We start from the raw sequence: 25,329 nt of genomic DNA, 5'->3' as shown, positions 1-25,329 counted from the left end.
CTACATAATTCCAAATGTGTTCCTTCATAGTTTTAACGCCTTTCACATTCATTTACAATGTAGAAAATAATAAAAACCAATTGAATGAGAAAATGTCCAAACATTTGACTGGTACTGTATATGCATTAAACCCTACAGAGAGCGGCACGGTGACGTAACAGGTAGTGTCACCGTCACACAGCTCCAGGGTCCTGGGCCTGGGGGTTCGAGCTCTCCTCCAGGTGACTGTTGTACAGTGTGTTCTCCCTGTGTCTCTGTGGGTTTCCTCCCACAGTCCAAAAACACTCGTTGGTAGGTGGATTGGCTACTCAAAAATGTCCATAGGTGTGAGTGTCACCCTGCAAAGGACTGGCGCCCCCTCCAGGTTGTGTTCCTGACTTGGACCCAGGCTCTGGACCCACTGCAACCCTGAAGTGGATTAAGAAGCGGTTACAGTTAATGAACGAATGAATAAACCCTATAGAGGTCTGGTTCATTTCAACACTGATGTGGACAATTCAGATTGGACTTTTTCTTTAGAATGAAGTTTCATTAAAATCACTCAACATCATCTTATCATCATAAATTCCTCATTAAATCACCAGTCATGAGTTACTTCAAGTATTAACCACACCTCGCTTAGGGTTTTATCATTTTAATTCCATTAAATAAGTTAAAGTACCAAAAAAAATGGTGAATGTGCAAGTATTTCATTGCATATGTACCCTATGAGAGACCACAGTAGAAACAAACATGTACAAACATAAAAACGGAAAAGAAGGACAACAGGTGAGCGATCTTCCAATTTAAATCTCCCAGAAAACGTGTGCAGCAGCCAGACAAAATCGAACAGCCTGTAGAACGGGAAGTTCGTTTGGAATCTCAGTTGCACTGCTCCTCGAACAATGGAGATCATTCCTTCCAGCGATGTCACACACTGGAAATGCTGAACAAGTGCTTCATCCTTTGAGTAATGCAGCAGTCCGAGGCCAGGCCCTTTTCAGGAATTCACTTATGGCCACTGCCTTAGAGGAAGTTACAAAACAAGCAGGCTGGCTCAGTGGGTGACTAAACCTAGCCACAGACACTGACTTTTTAGAAGTGCAGACAGTTAAATGGTCAGAAGGAGCAGAGCTTTTCAGATTTAAAGTGAGCAAGGGTGAGAGCAGCAGTGGTACATATTACACAGGGTCATGATAAGCGTCTTCAAGGTGAAAATCCAAACACTGAACCAGGACGTGGTGCTCTTCTATCGCCGCCAAACAACAGTGTTGTGTTTAGGCCGGGGGAGGTTTCAACCGATATTAAACAACGGATTTTGGATCATAACAGCTTGACAAATAATGTCTAACGTTTTCTTAAATCATCTTAACACAAAAACCTTTCAGTGACTATCAAAATATTAAACTGGACTGTGCAATTACAATGTACATGTACTGAAAGCATGAATGGCCTGAACTTAAGCCTATGTCAAGATTACACTCAGCCCCAGAACTACTTACTTTGTTTTAGTTTTTATCAGAGCACCCCATGACCATTTTGTCAGAGCACTGTAGCATAATAAAGCCACATGAGGTCAGAGGACCCACCCAAAAAAAAGAAAACAAGGTAATTCAAGCGGTAACGCACACTCCCAGTAGAACAAATGACCCAAAGGCCATAAATACATGTCAAATATAATGGGGAATTTCCTTCTTTTTTTTCCGCCACATTTACAACACGCTTGGGCTTTGGTCAATGACAGCCCTGGTGTGTTTTCACCCCAACACCTTTTGTCATTTGACTTAAGTTACACTTTCTCATAACATCTAAAGATAACTATTACAGATCACGGAAACTGAGCTTATTTGGAGGGGTAGATTATGCTGATTAGTGTAGTACATCTCCAACAGTCAGCACCATGCTGGATCACAAGGGCACTAACTTAAAATAAAGCAAATCCCCTTAGTTTTATGTGAGTGAATTCTGAGTGTACAGCCGCCATAAAGTAATGCATAGGAAGACACGCCTCTCATGAACATTAACACACAAGACATTACATTAAAACACCCAACAGGACTGCATTTACATTGGGAAATTAAATCAGTGAGCCATGACACACTCAAAAGCAGAAAGGACACATCTGGTTACAGAGTAAACCATGGGAAACCCGCTGAGCTTAGTTAGCTATAACAAAACACCCCTCCAAAATGTAGGATTGGCAAGAATTCTGCAGCAAAAAATGCTTGCTGTCCTGATGCATCAAAGGAATATTTCAGTGATTTTTAAACTAATCTTTCTTTTACAACTGGCTCAAATAATTAATGTATTTATCCATTATGTTTTTTTATCTCCTTATGTAAAAATTGGAGGGTTAATATACAGTAAACCTAACATTAAAATCCCCACTCTTCCTTTTTTCTAAGATTATGTTGGATGAATATTTTACCATAAAACCAAGAGACAACACACATTTAACGCTGAAAGTTACATTAGGGATCCAGGTAATGTAGATAAATGCGGATCACAGTCACGCTGAGAAAACAGCAAACCTGAACACTATAAAACATGAATGGCCACAGATGTGTACAGATTTACAGTTAAAACAAACCTAAATACACTTGCACTGAACAGTGTGTGTTCACCATTCCAATTAGCTCCATGTTGAAACCTTGTTACAAACTGAAAACCGGAATAGATTGATTACTAATGTACAGGAGTTGGACAATGAAACTGAAACTGGTGTAGGGCCTCCTTTTGCGGCCGATACAGCGTCAGTTCGTCTTGGGAATAACATACACAAGTCCTGCACAGTGGTCAGAGGGATTTGAAGCCATTCTTCTTGCAGGATAGTGGCCAGGTCTCTACGTGATGCTGGTGGAGGAAAACGTTTCCTGACTCGCTCCTCCAAAACACCCCAAAGTGGCTCAATAATATTTAGATCTGGTGACTGTGCAGGCCATGGGAGATGTTCAACTTCACTTTCATGTTCATCAAACCAGTCTTTCACCAGTCTTGCTGTGTGTATTGGTGCATTGTCGTCCTGATACACGGCACCGCCTTCAGGATACAATGTTTGAACCATTGGATGCACATGGTCTTACTGGTGCAGTGTGGAGTTAATGAAGATTGACCACCAGGCTGCTCCAGTTTAGCCATGAAACCTCCCACACTACAATGACAGGTGTTTCACTTTCATTGTCCAACCCCTGTACATTAAATCATAATATAATAAATAACCCATTCAATTTTAGGTGTTACCGTGGTGCCAGAATTCAAGCACCTTTTTTTTTTAATTAATGTTTTTCAAATCCTTTAAAATGCTATATGGGCCAGTCTTTTATCCCCCGTTTGATTTGTTACCCCATAGATACAAACACATCAACATTTGTCTATGGAGAAAGAGACCGAGTTCTAGAATACTCCATTTAACAGCATTTTGCCAGCACTGCTTACACAATGTTAAAATTAAACACACAGAGCAGGATGATATTTTTGCAAGTTAAACCAGCTTAACCAGGATAGGCAAGTTATCTTTGATCTAAATGCAAAACTCCAAGGTATCGTAAGGAGGAGATCTCACCAAGCTTTAAGGATTTCCCAATGCAGAAAAGGGCAGCAAATGACAGATGTGGCAGACCAAGTGAACTATAAATAACAATTTTACACAACAGATACACTAACATAATCCAGGTACACCGTCACAGAAAGATTTCCTCCAGCTAGTAATAGATTGTCTAAGTCACCTTTGAAGAAATAAAACACCACCTCACCCACTGGTGTCCGACTCTGTGGAACAGTCTCTATATGTAGCTATATGGTCATTCCTCACACTGTTAGGACTTGGAAAAAGAATGAAAGGTGCCTCAAGCTATAACTTTTCATCTGAGGAAAACGGTCAGAATGAACGCATCAGTCAAAACAATAATTTGCACGGTTATAACTTAGTGTACAAGTCTCTGTATACAGGTGCATGTGAAAATGCACACACACACACACACACACACATTTACAAATACTATTATATATCTCTCACTGAAATACCTCAGTCAGGTGAACCGTATTTGGTTTGGCATTGATCATCCCACTACAGGTCAAAAAAATGGATTTCAGAGACATCAGCAACAGAGGACACTCCAGGAGAAAAACATCACAACAGAGCCAATAAGCAGTGTCTGTACAAAAGGAGGCTCAAATCAATGCTGTCATCCTGCTCTTCCGTCTGTCACTGTAGTGCAGGGCGGTTCAAATAAGGTGTAGTAACTGAAGCCCCTCATATGCACACCCACACACCTCCGCAGGCCATTACCGATGTGAGGAGAGATGTATGACCAATCTCTGAACGGCTCCTTAGTCCTCATCACTGCCCATCAGAAACCCCAAGATGAAGTCATTTGCCCGTTGCCGATCATTTGAAGTTTGCCTGCCAGTGAGGTTGGGTGGTGGCCGGATAAGAAGACTTGCGAAGAGGGTAGCTGATTGAACAGAACAGCAATGGGGATAAAATAAACAAATACAGTTATACAGAGTTTATGCCCCAGTATAACTGGTGCATCCATTGTATAAGCCTGTATAATATTCATAGAAAAGCACAGAACAAACATGAATGCTTAGGAGTAACTGCATGGCAACGGCAGCTGTTGCGTACATGGGAATAAAATACACCAATGGGCGATGTCGAAATGAACCTGTGTTTCTGGAGCGATGAAGCCCTATCAAGGGTGTGTGCTGTAGTGTTATTTGTGATCCAAAGCTAACATTTCATCATCTGTGTCTAATGTTACATGTAAAATACATTTCATATGTCTAAATGCAATCAGATTTTCACAGAAACATTCTAAAATCCAGTCTAAAATCTATAATATCCTTAATTTCAAAGACTGTTGGATGGATAAGCAGGTCCCCATTAACTCCAAGGTTAGGTAAAAACAAGAGTGACTGACCTAGAAGGTTGGCAGTGAGGTTGTTGTCGATTGAGTGTTTAAGAAGTTCTTTGAGAAAAGCCATCAAATAACGGAACACATGGCGGTGAGCTCGAGGAAGCTGAGATATTAACTGTGGAGCAAAATGGGAATAAAAAATGGTTTTTATTAAAAGTTATCATCACATATAATTAAATAAAGGTGCACATAGAAGAGTGACAATTTAAAGGGAAAAACCCAACATAAATTAAACAACAAAAACTACTGGAAGGACAGAATACCATTCTTTCAAAAGAAACTCCTGTTATCACCTTAATAATGAACGCACTTTCAAAGTTGCATGGATCCACCCTTCTGTGGTGAATTGAGGCTGTTCAGCATCTTTTTTACATGCCACACAGCTTTGAAGAATTTCAATCATTCAGTACAACTGTCTACTACATTATTGAACTTACTCACAGACTGAACCTTGCCCCCCCTCCCCCGTCCCCCCCTTGAACACGCCTCCTACTGCTTTTGTCCACGTCACTGAAACTATCTGTGTGTATTGCTTGTGTGTGTGTGCTTGTGCTATAGGTGTTTTTTTTTTTTTCAAGATCACACACTGTGTTCCTTAAGGCACTGTCTGTGACCTTCTTTTTTTTTACCACCGCTTCCCTGTTGTAATCCAGCTGTTTTTTTCTAACTGTAAGATGGCGCGGGGCACCTGCTGCTGTTGCGTCTGTTGCGCACGCCTAACCCGTTTGGGTGAGTGGACAGACGGAATGTAATTTCGCTGGAATGTTGTACTTGTATAACTTTGTATGTGACAAATAAATTGAATCTGAATCTAGAAGCATAAGCACCAGTCATTTTTCTGACCTCATTTATTTCTGTTTTTCACTAGTCTATATGTATATAATCCAGTATATCTACTGTGTGTTTGTTTGTTTTTTTTACCTTTTTACAAAGGTGGCTGTCATGTGAGCATTCAAGACAGCGTTGATAGAGCTCATAACACACTACTGGCTCGGGAAGAGCCTCCAAGAAAATCAGCAGTGCCTCAGCCACTGAGTGGTTACAGCCAGCTGATACAGTTAAAGAGAACACACAAACTGGACACACACACAAAGGCAGACTGAAATACTGTGTGCTTACAGCTACAGAACCATGGAGACATTTACAACAATTGAAGAATGCAGGACAAATTAGGCAGTAAGGACATCCAAGCTAATGTGCAAAACTGGTTGAGTGAGAAACTAAAAGAAGGAAAGAAAAGAGAAGGAGAGCGAACCAAAGGGTTGAAGACCTATTACAGTAGGACAAAGGGAGCTCTAAGACTCCTTGCCAAAAAACACTTAAAAGAAACACTAAGTCTAAGAGAAGCCAGGTTAGAGCGCTGAGCTGAATTATGTGGGAAAGTACAGCTTGGGGACTGCACTTAAGATGAATGTACTGTTTAACATCCCATAAGCTACACACACTGAGAATAAATCGTGCATAGCACATGTTAATAAATTAGAAGGTGAGTGATTTGAATTCAAACACATTTGGTGTGGCTTGAGACACTTGAAAGCATATACAGTAACCACCTCCTTGTTTCTACACGCACTCTCCATTCTCTCAGCTGCACTGTCCACAAAGTTCTACAATTACAAACTGTAGTTCATCCATTACTCTGCACACATTGTTGTACTTTAATGTTCAGGAAGACCACCACTGATCAGGTATAATTTTCATGGTGATCATTCTCAGCGCCGCAGTGATTGACATGCTGGTGTTGTATCAGCAGAACACACACTAATACAAGTGGATCAGACACAGCATGGCTGCTGGAGTTTAACACCTCATTGTCACTGCTGGACTGAGAATACTTCACCGATAAAAAATATCCAGCCAACTGCGTCCTGTGTCACTGATGAAGGACTAGAGGACGTCCAACACAAACTATACAGCAACAGATGAGCTACTGTCTCTGACTTCACATTTACAGGGTGGACCAACAAGGTAGGTGCATCTAACAGAGTGGACAGTGAGTGGAAACATTGTTTAAAAAACTCCAGCAACTGTGCTGTGTCTGATCCACTCGTACCAACACAACACACTAAGACATGTCAATGCAGCACTGAGAAATGATCCACCACTCAAATCATAGCTTCCCTGTGGGGATCCTGACCATTAAAAAACAGGGTGACAAATATGCAGAGCAACTTTAGAACAACAAAGTCCTCTTGTATGGTCAATAGAGCTGAGAGAACAGTGAGTGAGTGCAGAAACTAGGAGTTGGTCATAACGTTATGGCGGATCAGTGTATATTTCATCAGACAGACTGTAATATCTTTGGGTATAAAGCCTGTGATTAGTAATTTAGTCCTGTCTCCACAAAATAAATCACAGGACCTATGGTGAACTGTCCAGTAATGGTACAGAATGGATCTGGTGAAAAAAGGATACGTATGCTGTCAGGAATACTGGTATCCAAGCAGTCAATGATACTCTGCAACTCATCTTGCAGGCCAGGAGTCTGAAAGAGTTCCTCCTAGAAACAAGTGATTATTAACCCAATGAATCCAATGAATTAATCTAAAAAATGGCTGTATTCAAAGAGAAGGGGAAAAAAAGTACCTGCTGACAAGCCTTGGTGTAAAGATGGTTAACCAGAAGCCAGATCTCCTTGGGGATTTTTAAGGGTTTGTCTTCTGTGTTACCGCTGTCCAAAAGGAAGTTCACCTTGGATTTCTCCTGAGAAGTGGAACCATTTTAATAAGTTAGTAATAAATAAAAAAACTGAACAATTCTTACTTTAGATGAGACATGATTCAACAGGTCACACGTCATACATTGGAGGTTAGGGGTTAAGAGAGTCACACATGGTAAGTGATGCTGAAGGAGGGGTCTTTTGTGCAAGACCTATCACATTCCTTTACTCACTGCAAATTGATCCCTGCGAACTTTGACACAGGGCCAAAAATAAACCCTGGGAATGATTTCGCACACACACATCAACTACAGAGATTAACTGGCAGATTTAAATTCTACTAGCTTTTGAGTAGAATAGAGCTTGTTGCCACACACCGGACATCTGATCAGTGTTTTATTATTGTAGCCTAACACAGAAAATCTCTAATTGTGTCAAACTTGTTCTGCAATGTGTTTAACAGAGATATGCATGCCTACGTTTAAGAGCCTAAACTCTCATTTACTCAATTAGCATCAGGCAGTGAGCTGTCCTACTGTGATGTGAGTTTTGACAAGCCCAAAGCGATGAGGATGCCTTTAGGTGATACATGTTAAAGAATGTTTCAAACCAATAAACAACACATTTTATAAACAGCAGCCTTTCGAGGGACAGCATGCACGACATTAACGAATCACATAAAGCCAAACACGCACAGTAAACACAACATTGTGAAGGCTTTTACTGGGACTACAAGGGGATACACTTCAGCAGCCCTTACAGAGCTTTACCTTTTCCATGTAGCTATCTTCTCCCTGAGAATGAAGCAGTCCCAAGAGTCATTGATTGGAAACAAATAGGCAATGCATAAAAGGAAGAAAAGAGGAAAGGAGGGACAAGGGAGAAATTGCATAACGAGTGAAAAGCATTAAATAAGACATAGTAAGCACTTTTCCCCTCACCACCAGTGAGAAGTCAAAGAAGCAGATCAGCAGAAATGAAAGGAACTACTTAAGATGTCTCGCTATGATTTCAAGGAGAGACCTTTCTTTTTTGTGTGTATAGGAAATAGCACAATAATAAATGCAGATAGTAACATATTACGAGCAAGGGAAACCTGTCTGATAGCTAGAAGGTATTAAACATGCTGCAACGTTTCAAAGTACGTGCGGTTTCTGCATTCCTTAAACAGACAAAGACATAAAACAAAGCTGTCATGTCAGTCTTAAGCTACTCAAAACCAAAATCATTATACAGTGCTTGGCACAGTCAATGACAACTGTGGCCATATGAACAGCTGAGTGACAAAAAATGAAAGCCCAGCTGCTCAAGGCTCAAAAAAACATAAGTGTTGCTATAACATGAAAGAAACTTACAGCATATAACTCACTGCTGTGTGGTCAAACATGGTGATGCTAAAAATGTCTTACAAGACATGCATGATAAGAATTAACGCTGAATAAGAAATTAAACCTGAATAATTTAAAGAGTATAACTCTAGTTGCATCCAAAGTTTTAAAAGCCTGTGGCTGTGGGCTATGCCTCACCAGGTCGATGAGTTTGGTGATGGGAATTTCACGGATGGGCTTCTTCATACGGCACAGAGTTTCAAGAGAGGTTCCAAAACAGCTGGGCAAGTAGTTCCCAGACACGGTAATGAAGAAGTCCTTTCCTCTGTCCAGGTGCAAAACCAGTATGTCTTCAATGTTATCTTCTCCAGAGTTAAGCAATGTAACGGAGTCCTTACTGACATACACCTCCAGGGTAATCTCTATGGTCTCATCTGCAGAGAATCACAGTGAAACACCCTGATCAACCGTGACTATATAGCAACAAACACATCTTTTGCAATTGTAGATGCCATTAATTACTTTCTTTGGCCAGATTTCACAACAACAAACAACCATCTGAACAATAGACAGGTTTCTGTGTAACATCATTACAGCTATACACATGCAACCAGGAGGAGAAAGCAACAGAAGCACTTATGAAGCGAGAGAACACTAATGACGAGGGTTTTTGTGCAGTAAATTGCACCAACCACAGAGAGGATGGATGGAAATAATTTAATATCCTAAGGGATCATATCCTTTTGCTAAAAAGCAGAGAAGATTATGGATCCAGGCCATCAAATTAGAAGAGTGAGGTCTCGACCATCCCAAAGGCAGTGAGTTAATCTCTGCCAGTCACTTCTCTACTGCCATGTACAGTATGTTTACAGTAGCTGTGAAATTCAAAGATCATACATATTTTTAATTTCTCTTAACAAAGCTAATGATATCGCCATGCTCAATATAACGTCAGATAATAGAGGATAGACAGACAACAAAACCAGCAAACTATAGTGTTTTTTGTGATAAACATTTAGTAGAGACATGATTAGAAGACACTGTTAGTTTTACATAACGTTGTATTAATAAACAATGAAAAACAAACGGATGCAACTATAAAAATGTATTTTATTACCGAGTCTAAAAGAATATATAATGTGTGAAATCTATGTTGACTAACATTACTCTCGTGACCAGCTGCTCATCCTGTACTGTTATTAAATGGGAAACCCATCTATAAGATATTTAGTTTGAAATAGAGAAAAAACAAAAAACCTACTTCGGTCCAGCAGGCCTTCACTGGGGTCAGCTCGTAACCAGGTTTTACAATACATAGAGTCTGTGAGTTTGGGGATGAAGGCGAAAGTACAGGGCACTTGACCATCATTGGTGATGAGAAAACTCTGCCTCTGCAGCTGACGAAACTTCACATTCTCAAAGATGAACTAAAAGATAAGACACAAGAGTGACGGTGTTAATGCGAACTGATGAAATAATTTGCCGTGACGTAGGCAAGAATTTCATGCTGATTCATTTAGCGCCTCTGTATGCACATATTGATTGTTTCATTACTAAGAGGATCTTGAATCGTGCCACATTTGATCTAATAACTGATTCCCCGGCAGGACCACCTACTATACAGCTAAAGGAGCGCACCAGACTGATACACACAAGCAAATATGCTCCCGTCTGGTGTCCTCATCACTCACCTCCCTTCGAGATAGCGCCAAAGACGGCAGGAAGTCATTCTCCATTCTGTCCATTTCGCGAACTAACTCCTCAAATACTTTCTTATAACGAGGTTCATTCACCATCTTCACCTATAATCCAGGAGAAAACAAACAAACACACACACACACACTTCAAACATTTGAATAGTAATGTAAAATTAAGAGATACTCTGAGTAGTAAATTAGGCTTTTAATATGCAAATCATCTTCCCTCTAAAATGAACCATTCTTGCATAAGACTCAAGAGATTTCCACCAGATAAAAAAAATGCTTGTGGCTTTTGTAATGATAGTGTTTCTCTGATTAATCAAAAGTAGGAATCAATTACACTTATTAAAAGAAAAAAGTAAAAAGCAGATGTGTTATTAGACTGCGCCTCACCCCAATGCTAAAGAGGGCGCTGACAGGTTTGTGATCACTTGTCTTGAGTTCCATATGGCTCTTGTAGTGCAGCTGTTTCACATTGTTACCTCGCCACAGGACACGGTCACACCAGGCTGGAACCCTGCATTTTCCACTGCATCCAACAGCAAGAGCACACACAAAACCAAAGATCAGACTACCAGTTTATAAGTATAGTTTGTGTACTGATAAATCTCAGCCCGATATCTAAAGCCATGTAAAAGGGTTTTAGCACATACACTTTTCTTCACATAATCTACAGTGGTACCTTGAATCCCATCGGTCAGATTTTGCATCATATTTGTATGTAGGAATAAAATTAATTTCCCCCTCCATGAAGTCAATGAAAACGCGTTTGGTCTGCCTCTGAATCTGGAGCTAAAATACAAAAGAGAAAACAAAAATGACAGTGTTAGAACTCAGTAAGACAGGGAAATCTCTGTTCAGGTGTGGAACACTATAAAAGGACTCTCATAAATATCTCGGAAAGGAAACAGGAACAACAGCAAGGGATTCCACTCACTGACTGAATATAAGTACACAGACAAATTGCGGAACTGAGATGTGGTATTCGTACTATGCTCACAAAGACTTCCCTGCTTTCACATGACTATTTATTTTGACACTCAGCACACGACGCCTCTGTACTCACTTGATCGTACTCCTGGAGCCTCCTCAGCTCATTATCAGCAATGAGTCTCTTCACTTCAGCTGCATCGTACAAAAACAGCCTGTAGTTCAGATCCCCCAGCCATATCACCACACTAAGCAGTAAACAAGGACGTATGTGGAACAGTGTTTAAATACTCAGTATTGTGCAAACCTTTTGTTTGTTCAGTTTCAAGTCAAATGCCATAGTGCATTATTATTTTTTTTTAATAGAAAACCATACACTGATCAGCCATAACATAAAAAAAGCCACCTTATTTCTAGACTCACTGTCTGTATTATCAGCTCCACATACCATACCAATGAGCGTAGAAACAAAGAGGTCATATTTATGCTTTTGCTGATAATTATATATTAGTATACTGGGATTATGAGTCCAGGTAACTCACTCATGTTTGACTATACTGAGAGGTGGATGCTCCATAAGGTGAAAACTCATTCGGGCACAAATGTCCTTATAGTCCTGGTTCCGCCGTTCAAAGTCCTCCACATGCGCTGCCAGGTGGGAGTTCACAATGCAGAAGCTGGTGTTGTGGAACACAAAACGCACTGCCACACCCCCTTTATTTCCCTGTAGATTAGCCCAGATAAAGAATTGTATTTTCACTGGCTTTATAGTAAATAACTCGAACTAAAAATCACACAGATGCAAACAATTCCTTTACGTGACAAATCACAGCCTATTACACAAAACAAAAATATCTTACCATTTTATTCATGAGGCCAGTTCCTACAGATTCAGCAGCCACATCTTTGATAAAGCTCTTGTGCTCTTTTTTGACAAACACCACTAACATCATACCCACTAACCGAATAGTGCGTACCTGAGGAAAGAAAAGAATCAATTCTAGACTCTTCCTGAAACAAATGTTAAAATTAAGAGTTTTCCTGTTGTAGAAGGATGCAGAACATTTTTATTTATTTATTTATTTTACACACAACTGTCAGTACTCATACCCTTTTAAACCAATACATTTCCATGACTTTTCCATGCCTTTAGGGCTAACTTTAATGACATTGATTCTCTGGTAGCACTGTAGGTGGCAGAATGTGTCAAGCTTGTCTCTGAAGTGAAAAACCCAGTGATGAGGTAGAGTTGAGTGGCAGCAGCATAGTTAATTAGCACTGCTTTGACCATCAAGCAAATTTCCTTGACTTTTCCCAAATATGTTGGGGGTTATTTATTTTTCCAAAGTGTATCCTGGCCTGAACAATGCTTTTTATATTTTTCTATTTTCAAATTTCTTGACTTTTCCAGGTTTTTCATTACCATACAAATCCAGCTGTGTGGATTATTGGCATGCTTCCTGTTTTTTTTTAGGACAGATTCTAAAATTACTTGATTTAAAATTCACAAAATGTTGTTTAAGTAAACACCTTCATCCTTCGTGAATCATTCAACAGTTTACTGTAATACAATTCATGGATTCTAAACTGAACTTGGGTCTGTCGGTAATTTTAGTGAAGTTATTCACCCGTTTATACTTGGCTTTGGGATGAAGGCTGCGCTCCACTGCCTCAACCCACTGCTGCTCTTTGGATGAGTCCATGTAGAAAAAGGCTTCTGTGCTCAAATCCAATTCTTGAAATCTATCAATTAGAATTTGTTTTATGGACAAAACAAAAGAAACAGATTTAGGCAGAATATATAAACATCACTCTTGTATAATCTCAGTTGATGCACAAAAGCAACTCTTAGTAATCAACTGCAATGGAACCAAAAGAAACAAAAGTATTTTAAGAAATAAAGCCATTTTAATCTGAAAACCCTGAGAACACAGGCATGTCGTTGAGAACAGAGTTTGTATTATATTCACTGAAAAGCATAAAATATACGGGACTGTCTGGAGTAGCTGCAAATAAGCCTAACGTCACCGTGGACAATAACAAGCGTGACTTAGAGATGTATAAAGTCTACCCAAACAATAAAAAAAGGCTGTTACTGCAGCACAAGGTGAAAAAATCCCTATTTACTTTTTTATTGTGTTTAGTTTGGATGCACATGTATTAACAAACCCCTGGAAATTTCTATTATGTCGTAAAAACACTTGAAAATGTTAAGTGTTCTGATACTAACCCCAGTGCATACATATCAGGAGGCTCAGGGTGACAACACAACCATGGCTCCAAACTGCTGTCGGGTGACTGACCGTTCACATTCCATGTGCCTGCAAAGAACCTAAGAAACAAAGGAAAACGGCATCCTGAAATACAGTATGTAATATCAATATAAATGAAGACGTTACAAAGAAAAAAAAAAGAGAAAGAATATTAACCTGAATTCACGGATATCGACAAACTCCTCCTCCTTTTTACCTAAACGATATTTGAGAAGGCCGTCTCTGAGGCCTGACTGGCTGCTAAGCATAGCCTGTCTCATGGTGTTTGTTGTTGGGCTACTGGACCACGAACTGGATCGTTCCGAAGAATGATTGTACCTGTAGAATTACAGTATATAGAATTTACTCATGCAATTTCCACTACTTCTTTTTTTTACTTTTACTTAACATTTAAATGAACCAGGGAAGTAATTAAAAACATAGAGAAATCTATTTACATTTACATTAATTATACTCACTGCATAATATGAATACAGGTTATTTATGAATTAGCAGATTATAAACATTCTCACACTTACTCTGGTCGGATGGGTGTGGCAGCGTGAACAGGAGGAGGTCTATCTTTGGCTGGTGGACCAGACACAGCAGCAGTAGAAGGGGTATAGGACCCCTTTCGAGGAGGAAGTGGAGGTAGAGGAGGAGGAATAGGAGGAGGTTCCCTCTGGGCAACTATCCGGTTTTGCTGGTTCTTCTTTTCTTCTACTTTTAAAGCATGATTAAAATTCTCCTCAAAGCCAAAATCTCTCACCAGTGAGTGTGCAGCATCTACAGAAATTGAGGAAATCCCAGCATCATTGATATATCCGGCGATACAGAGATACACCGTTTTATGATGACAGTGATGATAAATAAGTGAAGAAACATTACATGAGGCACATAAAATAAAAAGAAGTAAATTTAACATACTTAAAACCTTTCCTGTGTTGCTGTTGTTGGTGGTGCCTTGTACCAAGTTCTTAGAGGAGGCATTAACCGCTGGTTTAGATGTTCCTCTCTGAGGAGGGACTGGAACAGAAGGTTTGAGAGGAGCAGGAACAACAGGCTCTATCTTTCTGGGCAGTGAACTTTTTCCTTCAACTGAAAAGGAAGAATCATCCAATTAGTAACCCAGAGGTCCATGTGAAATAAACCTGATAATTGCCACTGATTAATTACAGACTTCCACAATAGTAATATATATACACTGAACTAGTACACTGCTCTGTTCACAAAACATAACTCATTCAAACCTCAAAGACTGCAACATTGGAAATGATGAAAGAATATCTTAGCAAACAAAGAAACACTCATTTAATATATATATATATATCAGTGGTGAATTGAATGACTTATTTATAACCTTTAGTTCAGAAGAAATGTGGAATGAGTACGTTTTTCCACAATCTTAAAATAGCTCATTTGTTATTTTCCTGTGGTCTGTTCACACAGAACGATGGGTAGGTGAAAAGAAAACTAACCAAAACACAGTCATCTGTTAGATGTTTTACTGATGATAAGGTTGCTGTTATGCTGCTCCTGGTGAGCTGATATAGTACTGCTAACAGATTAACAATTAACAAATTAGTAAGTGCACAATAGTTTGAAACTAGTAAGGCAAGGTTTGTAGGATGTGACTGCCTTCAAAGAAAATAATTTCCTTTTCCTTCTCTAATACCATTCTGCCACGTTTTAGTGCTCTCAAAGTCACTGACACAGCAAAAGAACAGTTTTCTTGTGAAACTGTAACATTCAGACCATTTACCACATTCTGAGTGAGTGCCTATTCTAAGAAAGTAGTATAAACAAGGCTCTGGGTTTCGATTACCACATGTCACAGAGCAGAAATGACTCATTTTCTGTTAACGCCATACTGTAACACTGCTATCTACCACTTAGTTCTTTTTTTTTTTTTTTTAAACACCAGCAGCCTGCAGATCAAATTTGTTCAAAATTAGGAATGGTTGTTTACACAGAGAATGCAGATATAAAGTCTTTATGAGAAGGTGATTTCCCTTTCCAAACATAGCAGGTAGTTAGCAGGTTGGGATGGTGTGTGTTTAACTCAAGGAAATTGAAGAAGAAGAAGGAGAATCATCTTCTAAGGAGAGTGGTTTTTAAAAGTCCCAATTCTTCTGTAGTTTTATTTAGCCTTTTGTTTTGCCCACTTAGTTTCCTTAACTTCCCCCTTTTGTACGCAAAAGGATTACTTGTCATTTTATCAGAAACATATTATGAAAATGAATAACATACACATTGGGAATCAAAATCAGGGAAACGCTGTCTTCCGCTTTTGAACAGTACTGTATGTAACTTAACACACTTTCCACTACACGCTATATTTTTCTTGCTACATGCCTGGAACTGTAAATAATTTCACATAATTTATATAGATTTTCAGATTGATAATGTACATCTGCATTTCCAGAAAATATTGACACTGATCATGGAAGCAGATAACAGTTTCGTTTTAGTAGAAGATATAACACAAAGCAATATTTGAAGCCATTCCCAATGATCTGAAATTGACCTGAAACATTTCTCATTGCTGTGGGAAACAATAGAGATGCACAACAACAAACAAACATTCCCTGATTAATATCCTTCAAAAGGTGCAGCAGAAATTGAGGTCAACTTCCTCAAATGAGCAAACAATCCTGAAACACTAATGCAAGATTTTAAGTTAATGAACAATCACGTTCCGTAAGAGAAGACATGACTTGCTTAATAACAAAGAGAACCAGAGCTTATCCTCACCTTGCTGTTTGGCCTTCATCACCTGCTGGAAAAATGTCTGTGTTCGCTCTTCATCCTGCAGCTCTAGCAACAGCTCTGGGGTTCGTTCTCCGTGAATACGGATCCTTAGCGTCGCTGTTGAATGAGATGTTAGTGATAACATTCCCTAAGGTGCCAAAGATTCTCTGTAAAATGTGGGTAATTATCTAGGAAGTGTGTTATTAGAAGCTGCAAGTCAGAATGCTGTGGACTATACTCACTGCTTACTGAGATGTCTATGAGAAGAGCGTCCTCGGCTTCTGAATGAAGAACAGTAAAGAACAGGCAGTTAAAAGGCAGTTTTGAATATACTATGCAAAGGTTGCTAGGGGCTGGACTTCTGTAGAAAGAACATTTGTTACAAGCTCTCTGCAATGAATGTTTGTCTTTGAAATTTACAAGGAGGTGGAGACAAGCACTTAAAACAAACCGCTGTAGATGAGAGAGGTAGTGTATTACTTTCCAAGCAGTTGCTTTTGCCATCATGTTCCGAATTGTCTTCATTTAAACACAAACATGGGCTTGAATAGCTGCAAAGGTTATTAAATATGTACTTACCTCGTACTAAGTTAAAATTCCCATTGACAGGTATGGACAACTGGGGCACTGGGCAGGACACAACTGCATCAGGATTTGCCATAACACCCAACCTTAAAGAAAATAAAAAAAATATTAATTTGTACACAACTTGTACACTACAATATGTTTCCATAACATTAGTGCAAGCATCACAAGTGAAAGACTGACAAATCAATCTCCAAACTAGAGCCCACGAAAAACACTAGCCTGTACCTCAAAAGGCAATTCCACAAAATAGCACGTCTTCAAAATGTTTCTATTTCTTTAAAGTGGTGGTGAAATGAACCAAAACATGTAAACACAAATATTCCATCAATTATTCAAAACTGTACAGGTGTCTACGGAGTTTTTATATGTACATGTTTTCATTTTGGAATTCCCTACATTGCCCAGCAACGATTGCTTCCAAAAATCTCCAAACTGTAAAAAAAAATAATGTTTAAGGCATGTTTTGCTATTCCTGATGATTCCCATCATCAGCTTTGTGAATAATTCTAATCCTGAATGTCTATCTAACTGATTTCGTTCACACCTAATATGTAATTAGGCAAATGGTTCAAAGACAGGAGGAATCCCTTCAACCTTTGCATTCAGACACAACATTCCAACAGCCATTCAGAAGCACTTCTGTTGTCGCTAACTGGAAAAAAATAGCACATAGGAATGTGCTAAAAAGCTGCAGAATTTCCACAGTGTGCGCTGCGTGCAAGATGAGTAATCTCAGCCGTTCCCTGCAGTTGACATTCATCTGACTTTTCATATACATAGTACAATTTAAAGATATAAAAGACCAAGGGGGCAGCTATGGGCTAATGGTTAGGGAAGCAGGCTTGGGACTGGAACGTTGTTGGTTCAGTCCCCATGCCAGGCAGGAAAATTGGGGGTTGGGGAGCGAAAGAACAGCACTACCCCCTTCCCCAATCCACGGCTGAGATGCTTAACCCCTAAATGCACCCCAGGCACTGATGATGCCCACCAGTCCAGGTGTGTGTGTGTGTATATATATATTCACTGCCATAGATGGGTTGTTAAACATTGTACAATGACAAATAATCACTCAAAAATCTCCAAGAGCACAAGGCGGCAAAGTGGAATAAGAAGTGAATAAGAAGCGAGTCAGGAAACGTTTTTCTCCACCAGCATCACGTAGAGACCTGGCCACTATCCTGCAAGAAGAATGGCTTCAAATCCCTCTGACTACTGTGCAGGACTTGTGTATGTCATTCCCAAGACGAACTGACGCTGTATCGGCCGCAAAAGGAGGCCCTACACCACACTAATAAATTATTGTGGTCTAAAACCAGGTGTTTCACTTTCATTGTCCAACCCCTGTATATTGTCATTTTAAGACTATTGTATAGTGTGTAATGGAAATACATTTACATAATATGCAATTAGTCCCTCTTAAAGAGCAATGTATTTTAGTTATTAGGAATATTCAGACAGTAAAATTGGGGGAAAAATATTTAAACATACAAAATATTGGTAATGTTTCTTCTTATGTAAACAAACATGCAAGTAAACACAGTCGGCCATCTTTTCAAAAATTTATATAAAAAATGATTAAGGAAACTTCCATACATTGTACGATAAGTCGATAATGTAATTATTGTGATTATGAGACCTAACTGCAACTGAATTAATCAAATTTGAGGAAGATTTTAGCCAGCAGATTAAGAATAAAATAAATACGTTTTTCACAAAGCACACTGCATCTGTATCAGTTCCCTGTGCTCATTGTTTGATGACCACATTTGCCAAGGCCTTCAGAGTTTGTAAATTTCTTCACCTCATAGCACTGTTCCTCAGTGCAGAACGAGACTCAGTGTGTACACATTTAATGCCATTAGAGAGTGTGTGTGCTCATGTGAGGCTTATTAGGCTTTAGGACACTATGGTGGAATGCAGGATAATGGGCAGCATTCTGGCAGGCAGTGAAACCACACACACTCCCTCTCCTTTTCTCTCTCACAACCACCCTCCACCTCTCATCATAATAAACCTGTATAAAATACTGACTCACTTTAAGTTATCAGAAAACACACTTTTACACATGAGCACATTGGAAAGGCTTGTTTGAATGCCAAAATAGAGAGTGCCATAAACACAGATGTGCCTGCAATCAGCTGCATTAAAGAGTATCATTATATATAAATAGGAGACTTAAATAAGCTTATCTAAATGACAGCCGGTTGTTACACGGCCTGTTACTGTAGAAGCATTGCTACTAAATGCTTAAAACAGTGCCGCAGAAAACACAAAACAAATATATACAATAACCTAGCACAACTGCTCATATATTAAACATACACCTAGCATACAGGCTGCAGTGTAACATACAAGAAAGCAGAGGAAATCCTCTCTAAATAAAAGTCATGGTGTCAAATTTGAGAAGCAGATACTCACGTAAACTGTCCTGAGCGCTCCAGTAAAGAGAGGAGTCTTGGTTCTCGTTGGCCAGCCCTGACCTCAAAACCCCTCACCGTCTATATACTGCAATTAAGGCTTCAATGGCACAAGGAAGAGGATAAAGAATAAATAATACAAACCCCCCACTCCCCTCCCTCCCTCCATATTTCATCATGTTTAATGCCTCACTAAGCGTTTTCCCAAAAATTCAGACCGATATTAGAGGGCCCTTACTGACATTTATCCTCACTGTGTAACCAGTGTTAAAGACTGAAAGTGCATCCCACACAGCCCTGTTCAAACACTGTGCACACACAAACTACTCTGTGCATACTGAGAGCTGTTTAGACAAGCCTCAACAAATCCTGGAAGCTAAGGATATAGAGTCAGGGAAGAAAACTAAAGGCGAACAAAGATTTGAAATAAGATTAAGATTAAGGCTTTGGGACAACTTCCACTTTCCTCAGAACTGAATACAACAGAAATATAAGGGTAGCGCTCAATTTTTGTGTGTGCATTGTGGCTAGACCGAGACATGTTTGCTTATTTGAGTTGAACACTTGACAGATCAACAGTTCTATGAGACTAAGCCATGACACTAAAATGGCACTGCAAAAAGGTTTATTTGTGTGAGACTCAAGATTAAACTGGATTGTGATGAATGCAGATTCATTCATTATCTGTAACCGCTTATCCAGTTCAGGGTCGCGGGGGGTCCAGAGCCTACCTGGAATCATTGGGCGCAAGGCAGAAATACACCCTGGAGGGGGCGCCAGTCCTTCACAGGGCAACACAGACACACACACACACATTCACTCACACCTACGGACACTTTTGAGTCGTCAATCCACCTACCAACGTGTGTTTTTGGACTGTGGGAGGAAACCAGAGCACCCGGAGGAAACCCACGCAGACACTAGGAGAACACACCACACTCCTCACAGACAGTCACCCGGAGCGGGAATCGAACCCACAACCTCCAGGCCCCTGGAGCTGTGTGACTGCGACACTAACCTGCTGCGCCACCGTGCCGCCCACAGTCCAAACAGATGTGGTTTTTTTTTTTTTTGCACAAATTTTACAAGAAATGTTTGTTAACTTTACAGTACTGCTATTATAAGACATAAATTAATTAAAAATCCTAATTAGCAATTATATACTTAGCTAAGACTGTACAGGGATGAATATGAACCTGGTGAAGTTAACAGGTATCATTTTGACTAATGGAGAAGAAACGTAAGACCATATATAATTACATACGAACAACAGCCAAGGCTGCCCTTTAATTCGTATTCTACATTAAAACATTTTACACAATACTGTGTTAATAAGTGCTACCCACAGCTGTTATTCTAATTAAACCAATTTTACAAGCACGCCAAATAAACAAACAACTGAAAGTTTACTATAACACAATGATTTAAATGTATTCATAGGTCTGTCTATAAGAGAAGTAACCTATATCCTTTTAAACTGATGTAATCGTAATTATACACAGGATAAGAAAAATATCCTGCAGCAGCCCATTAGAGCTTCACATAAGGTCCACCCCACTCTCCTACCGTCAACAACAACAGCATTTCTTATTGTATATTGTTGAAAATGAAGCCGAACTAAGGTTATGTTGCTGTTTATGATAAGATCAGCAACTAGCAACACCTAAACTAATGTTACACATTGGGCCCAGCCTTTAGCTAAATGTTTTCACACATAAAAGCAGCAGCCAATAACAAACCTAGTCAGTCTTAATGTTAGTGAGTTACACAGCCTTTAACTTAATCTGTTCATACATAAAATACGTTCTGTAAATAATGTAACACACCTCTGAATGAGCCTTTATCTGAATATGAGAGAAGCTACTTATTTTGAAGCGATATTTAGACAGTATTTTGGTAACTCCTACATAGAAGCTACTGATAGTAGATTAGACAGTGTACAGCTAAATGCCTATGCGCATAAGATAAGTTTTATTAAGATAAGAGATAGACAGTGTTTACGTAAATGTACTAATGGGGAAAATAAGTTATTCATTAAGAATACAGTAAAGTACAATAAATGAACTTAGAAAGGATACAGCCAGGCATTTCTCCTCACAGAGTCCTAGAGGAGAATCCATGGTTTCCGTCGCCGGTTTAATTTAGCTTCTCTCCATGTAACTTATTCCCAACGCTAGGGGCTAAAACTGACTGAAGTGAGGGGAGAAATATTTGTCCCAATGTTTTCAGCTCCAGTCCACACCCGAAGCGGCCTTCTTCAGTCCTCAAAACCGGCTCAAAAACGGTTTAAAACGGGGCTATGCGGTCCACAAGTATAATTCTAGTCTCTGAGGGAGATTTTCCGTTCTAAAACAACCGCGAAAAACACGGTTTTGTTGATGTGGTCGTTCATTTCGGACATATAAAGTACCTGAAAACAGAGCCTGGAAATCTAAGCAGAGCAAAATGATTGAGAGAAGGAGGGAGAGAAATACAGAACGAGAGAGAGAGAGAGAGAGAGGGAGCCGCTCAGGACTCGGAAGCAGAAAATTCAGTTTAAAATCTTTCACGTCAATACAACGTCAGTCTCGATGACACACATAAATTCGCATTCAAATGTCGCTTTCACAACTCTTATCTGTTTTACGTCCGTATAGTCGTTCCCAGAGACATCCACGCGAAACGTAATGTCAGTAAGTCAACATTAGCTTTAGCTTTAGCGCCGCTCCTCCACATCAGCGTGAGAAAATGGGTGCGTCTCAAACGCTCCCTGTTCCCTACATAGTGCACTTCAAAAGCAAGTAGTGATGTGTCGGTCGCGAACGAACCGGTTCAAAGAGCCGGCTCTTATAAGTGAACGATGAGAGCCGGTTCCCCGTCTAAGACCGAGCCATTTTTTTCTAAGGCTTGTCATTCAACCAATCAGAGAACAACAAGCAAGCTCCAACCCTCCAACCTGAGACACTTGGTTTTCCTGAATGCCAATCTGACTTCCGGCGCAGCAGGTAGTGTCGCAGTCACACAGCTCCAGTGACCTGGAGGTTGTGGGTTCGATTCCCGCTGTTGGTGTGTTCTCCCCGTGTCTGCGTGGGTTTCCTCCCACAGTCCAAAAACACACGTTGGATTGGCGACTCAAAAGTGTGTGTGTGTGTGTTGCCCTGTGAAGGACTGGCGCCCCCTCCAGGGTGTATTCCCGCCTTGCGCCCAATGATTCCAGGTAGGCTCTGGACCCACCGCGACCCTGAACTGGATAAGAGCTTACAGATAATGAATGAATGAATGAATCTTCCTTCCAAAAAATAGTTGAAGAAAGTGTTAAATCAGTTAAATGTTTGTTGACAGTTGTGGTTTTAATCACTACCGTTGAATGCTGCTGTTTTGCACTTTGTATTTGTTTATTTTATTTCCCAGAAATGGATGATTATTTAATTTAATAAACTAATTTGTAATACCCACCTTTTGGGTTCCATTGGCTATATTTCAGAGTTTACAAGTGATTTTTTATTAAGGTGTTTAAATAAAAATCCAGTTATTTATACAACTGAATGTGTGAGTGCAATCAGTGAGTTATTACAAGACAGCCATAAAAACAATTGCAATTGCCATTGCAACACTATTATTTTTAATATTGAACAATAATATTTTGTCCATATAGTTTTGTAAAATGTAGGTAATATTGTTCTGTACCAGTGGAAATAAGTGGTAAAACAAAGAGCCATTTAGGAGCCGAAAGAGCCGGCTCTTTATGAAGAGCCGAGCCAAAAGAGCCGGCTCCCCCAAAAGAGCCGAAATTCCCATCACTACAAGCAAGTACTAAAGAAGAGATCACATCACCCCCGTTACTGGTCTGTAAACGTCTTAATGGTGTAGGACCTGAGAATTTATCAGATTTGGTACAGAGTTATGAGCCAAGCAGAGCTCTCAGATCTTTATGAACTAGCTCTGTCTCAGGTGAAAATATTAAAGAAGCGACGTGTAGCTGTGCCGCTCTTAAACGGAACCAGCTGACTGAGAACCGAAGACTTTAAACCCATTTTTTCTTCTATTGAATCATTTTAATATTTTTTTTTACTCCTTTTATGTATTTTCTTTTATTGAACTGTTTTAAATTACTTTTAGGAGGTTTTTAATCCTTTCTTTTAATTTAACTGATTTTTACTGTTTCTTTCGACTCCGTAAAGCATTTTGAATTGCCCCTGTGTAAATAAATAAACTTGCCTTGTGAACAAACCGCTCGACATGGGCCAATGCGATTCTGTCGGTGTTAAACAGTGGTCGTTTCATGACTAACAAGTGCACTATATGGGGGACAGCAAACCATTAGAGACACAATACGGGACGTTTCAAATATGCGCTGTCCTGGATCCCTACTTCCTGTTTAGAGCACAGGACATGGAACTGTGGATTCTTCACAATTGTGTACCAAATGTTAAAATAACTTTCGTTTTACAGAAATTGTTATCTATTGGAAACACTATGCACTATTTGTGTTCAAAAAGCCATTTATGTACTGGGGAGAAGGGAGCCATTTGAAACCCTTTATGAGAGAACACAAGCCCAACGAGGATTGGCGTAACGTCGCTCCCTACTCACTACATAGTGCACTATACTAGTCATGAATATTCTACAATTAATGTAATAGATTAAAGGTGTATATAAATAAATTTTTCTTTTTACAAAATGTGCCTTTTTGGGAGTAAAAATATTGTCTGCATATATTTTTTAAAACGTTTGCACGTCTGTGGATCCGGACTCCCAACAAAGTGCAATATGCAGATCCCAAAAAAATTCTTAGGCTTAATGTGTGTAATTTGAGTGGGTGGGGGGCACGGTGGCGCAGCGGGTAGTGTCACACAGCTCCAGGGACCTGGAGGTTGTGGGTTCGATTCCCGCTCCAGGTGACTGTCTGTGAGGAGTGTGGTGTGTTCTCCCTGTGTCTGCGTGGGTTTCCTCCGGGTGACTGTCTGTGAGGAGTGTGGTGTGTTCTCTCTGTGTCTGCGTGGGTTTCCTCCGGGTGACTGTCTGTGAGGAGTGTGGTGTGTTCTCTCTGTGTCTGTGTGGGTTTCCTCCGGGTGACTGTCTGTGAGGAGTGTGGTGTGTTCTCCCTGTGTCTGCGTGGGTTTCCTCCGGGTGACTGTCTGTGTGGTGTGTGCTCCGGTTTCCTCCCACATTCCAAAAACTCACGTTGCAGGTGGCTTGGCGACTCAAAAGTGTCCGTAGGTGTGTGTCTGTGAGGGACTGGCGTGGTCCGCGTGGGTTTCCTCCGGGTGCTCCGGTTTCCTCCCACGGCCCAAAAAACACACGTTGATTGGTGACTCAAAAAAGTGTCCATAGGTGTGAGTGTTACAGACAATGAATTAATGACGAATACATGGCAGATAACTCCCTCTGCTGGCAATATTTAACGCAAAAATTCATGATAATTTAAAAAATTTTAAAGTCCCTCTCCAGACACTGATTAAACCTTTAAACCTACCTTTTTTTATCAGAATTAATTATTTTACATCGGGAAAATGCCCAAAAAGTGTCTGAGCTGTAATACACCTTTGCCTTCATTCATCATTCATTCATTCATTCATTCATTATCCATCCATCCATCCATTATCTGTAAGCGCTTATCCAGTTCAGGGTCTCGGTGGGTCCAGAGCCTACCTGGAATCATTGGGTGCAAGGCGGGAATACACCCTGGAGGGGGCGCCAGTACTTCACAGGTCAACACAGACACACACACATTCACTCACACCTACGGACACTTTTGAGTCGCCAATCCACCTACCAACGTGTGTTTTTGGACTGTGGGAGGAAACCGGAGCACCCGGAGGAAACC

At 40.0% G+C, this 25,329-nt stretch overlaps 1 protein-coding gene across 2 annotated transcripts; it reads right to left on the bottom strand.

The window, feature by feature from the left end:
• Positions 1–627: 627 nt before the first annotated feature.
• ocrl (OCRL inositol polyphosphate-5-phosphatase) lies at positions 628–22,249 on the bottom strand. 2 transcript variants are annotated; one of them, XM_066649001.1, is made up of 24 exons: positions 21,602–22,249; positions 19,525–19,604; positions 17,098–17,189; positions 16,761–16,799; positions 16,522–16,635; positions 14,695–14,865; positions 14,307–14,553; positions 13,945–14,106; positions 13,746–13,847; positions 13,144–13,258; positions 12,376–12,492; positions 12,058–12,239; positions 11,652–11,763; positions 11,268–11,377; positions 10,979–11,114; positions 10,577–10,687; positions 10,147–10,312; positions 9,084–9,319; positions 8,328–8,351; positions 7,485–7,601; positions 7,314–7,398; positions 5,820–5,947; positions 4,902–5,013; positions 628–4,433 (listed from the first exon to the last, which is right to left on the bottom strand). In XM_066649001.1, the coding sequence occupies exons 1-24, from the start codon at positions 21,641–21,643 to the stop codon at positions 4,309–4,311; spliced, it is 2,925 nt and encodes a 974-aa protein (XP_066505098.1). In that variant the 5' UTR covers positions 21,644–22,249; the 3' UTR covers positions 628–4,308. The 2 variants fall into 2 exon arrangements, with proteins under 2 accessions (XP_066505098.1, XP_066505099.1); XM_066649002.1 differs by lacking the exon at positions 8,328–8,351.
• Between the last annotated feature and the right edge of the window lie 3,080 nt (positions 22,250–25,329).

The sequence above is a fragment of the Hoplias malabaricus genome, chromosome 17 (genome assembly GCF_029633855.1).
Source record: "Hoplias malabaricus isolate fHopMal1 chromosome 17, fHopMal1.hap1, whole genome shotgun sequence".
Lineage (NCBI taxonomy): Eukaryota > Metazoa > Chordata > Actinopteri > Characiformes > Erythrinidae > Hoplias > Hoplias malabaricus.
This window is presented reverse-complemented; position numbering and strand designations above follow the sequence as displayed.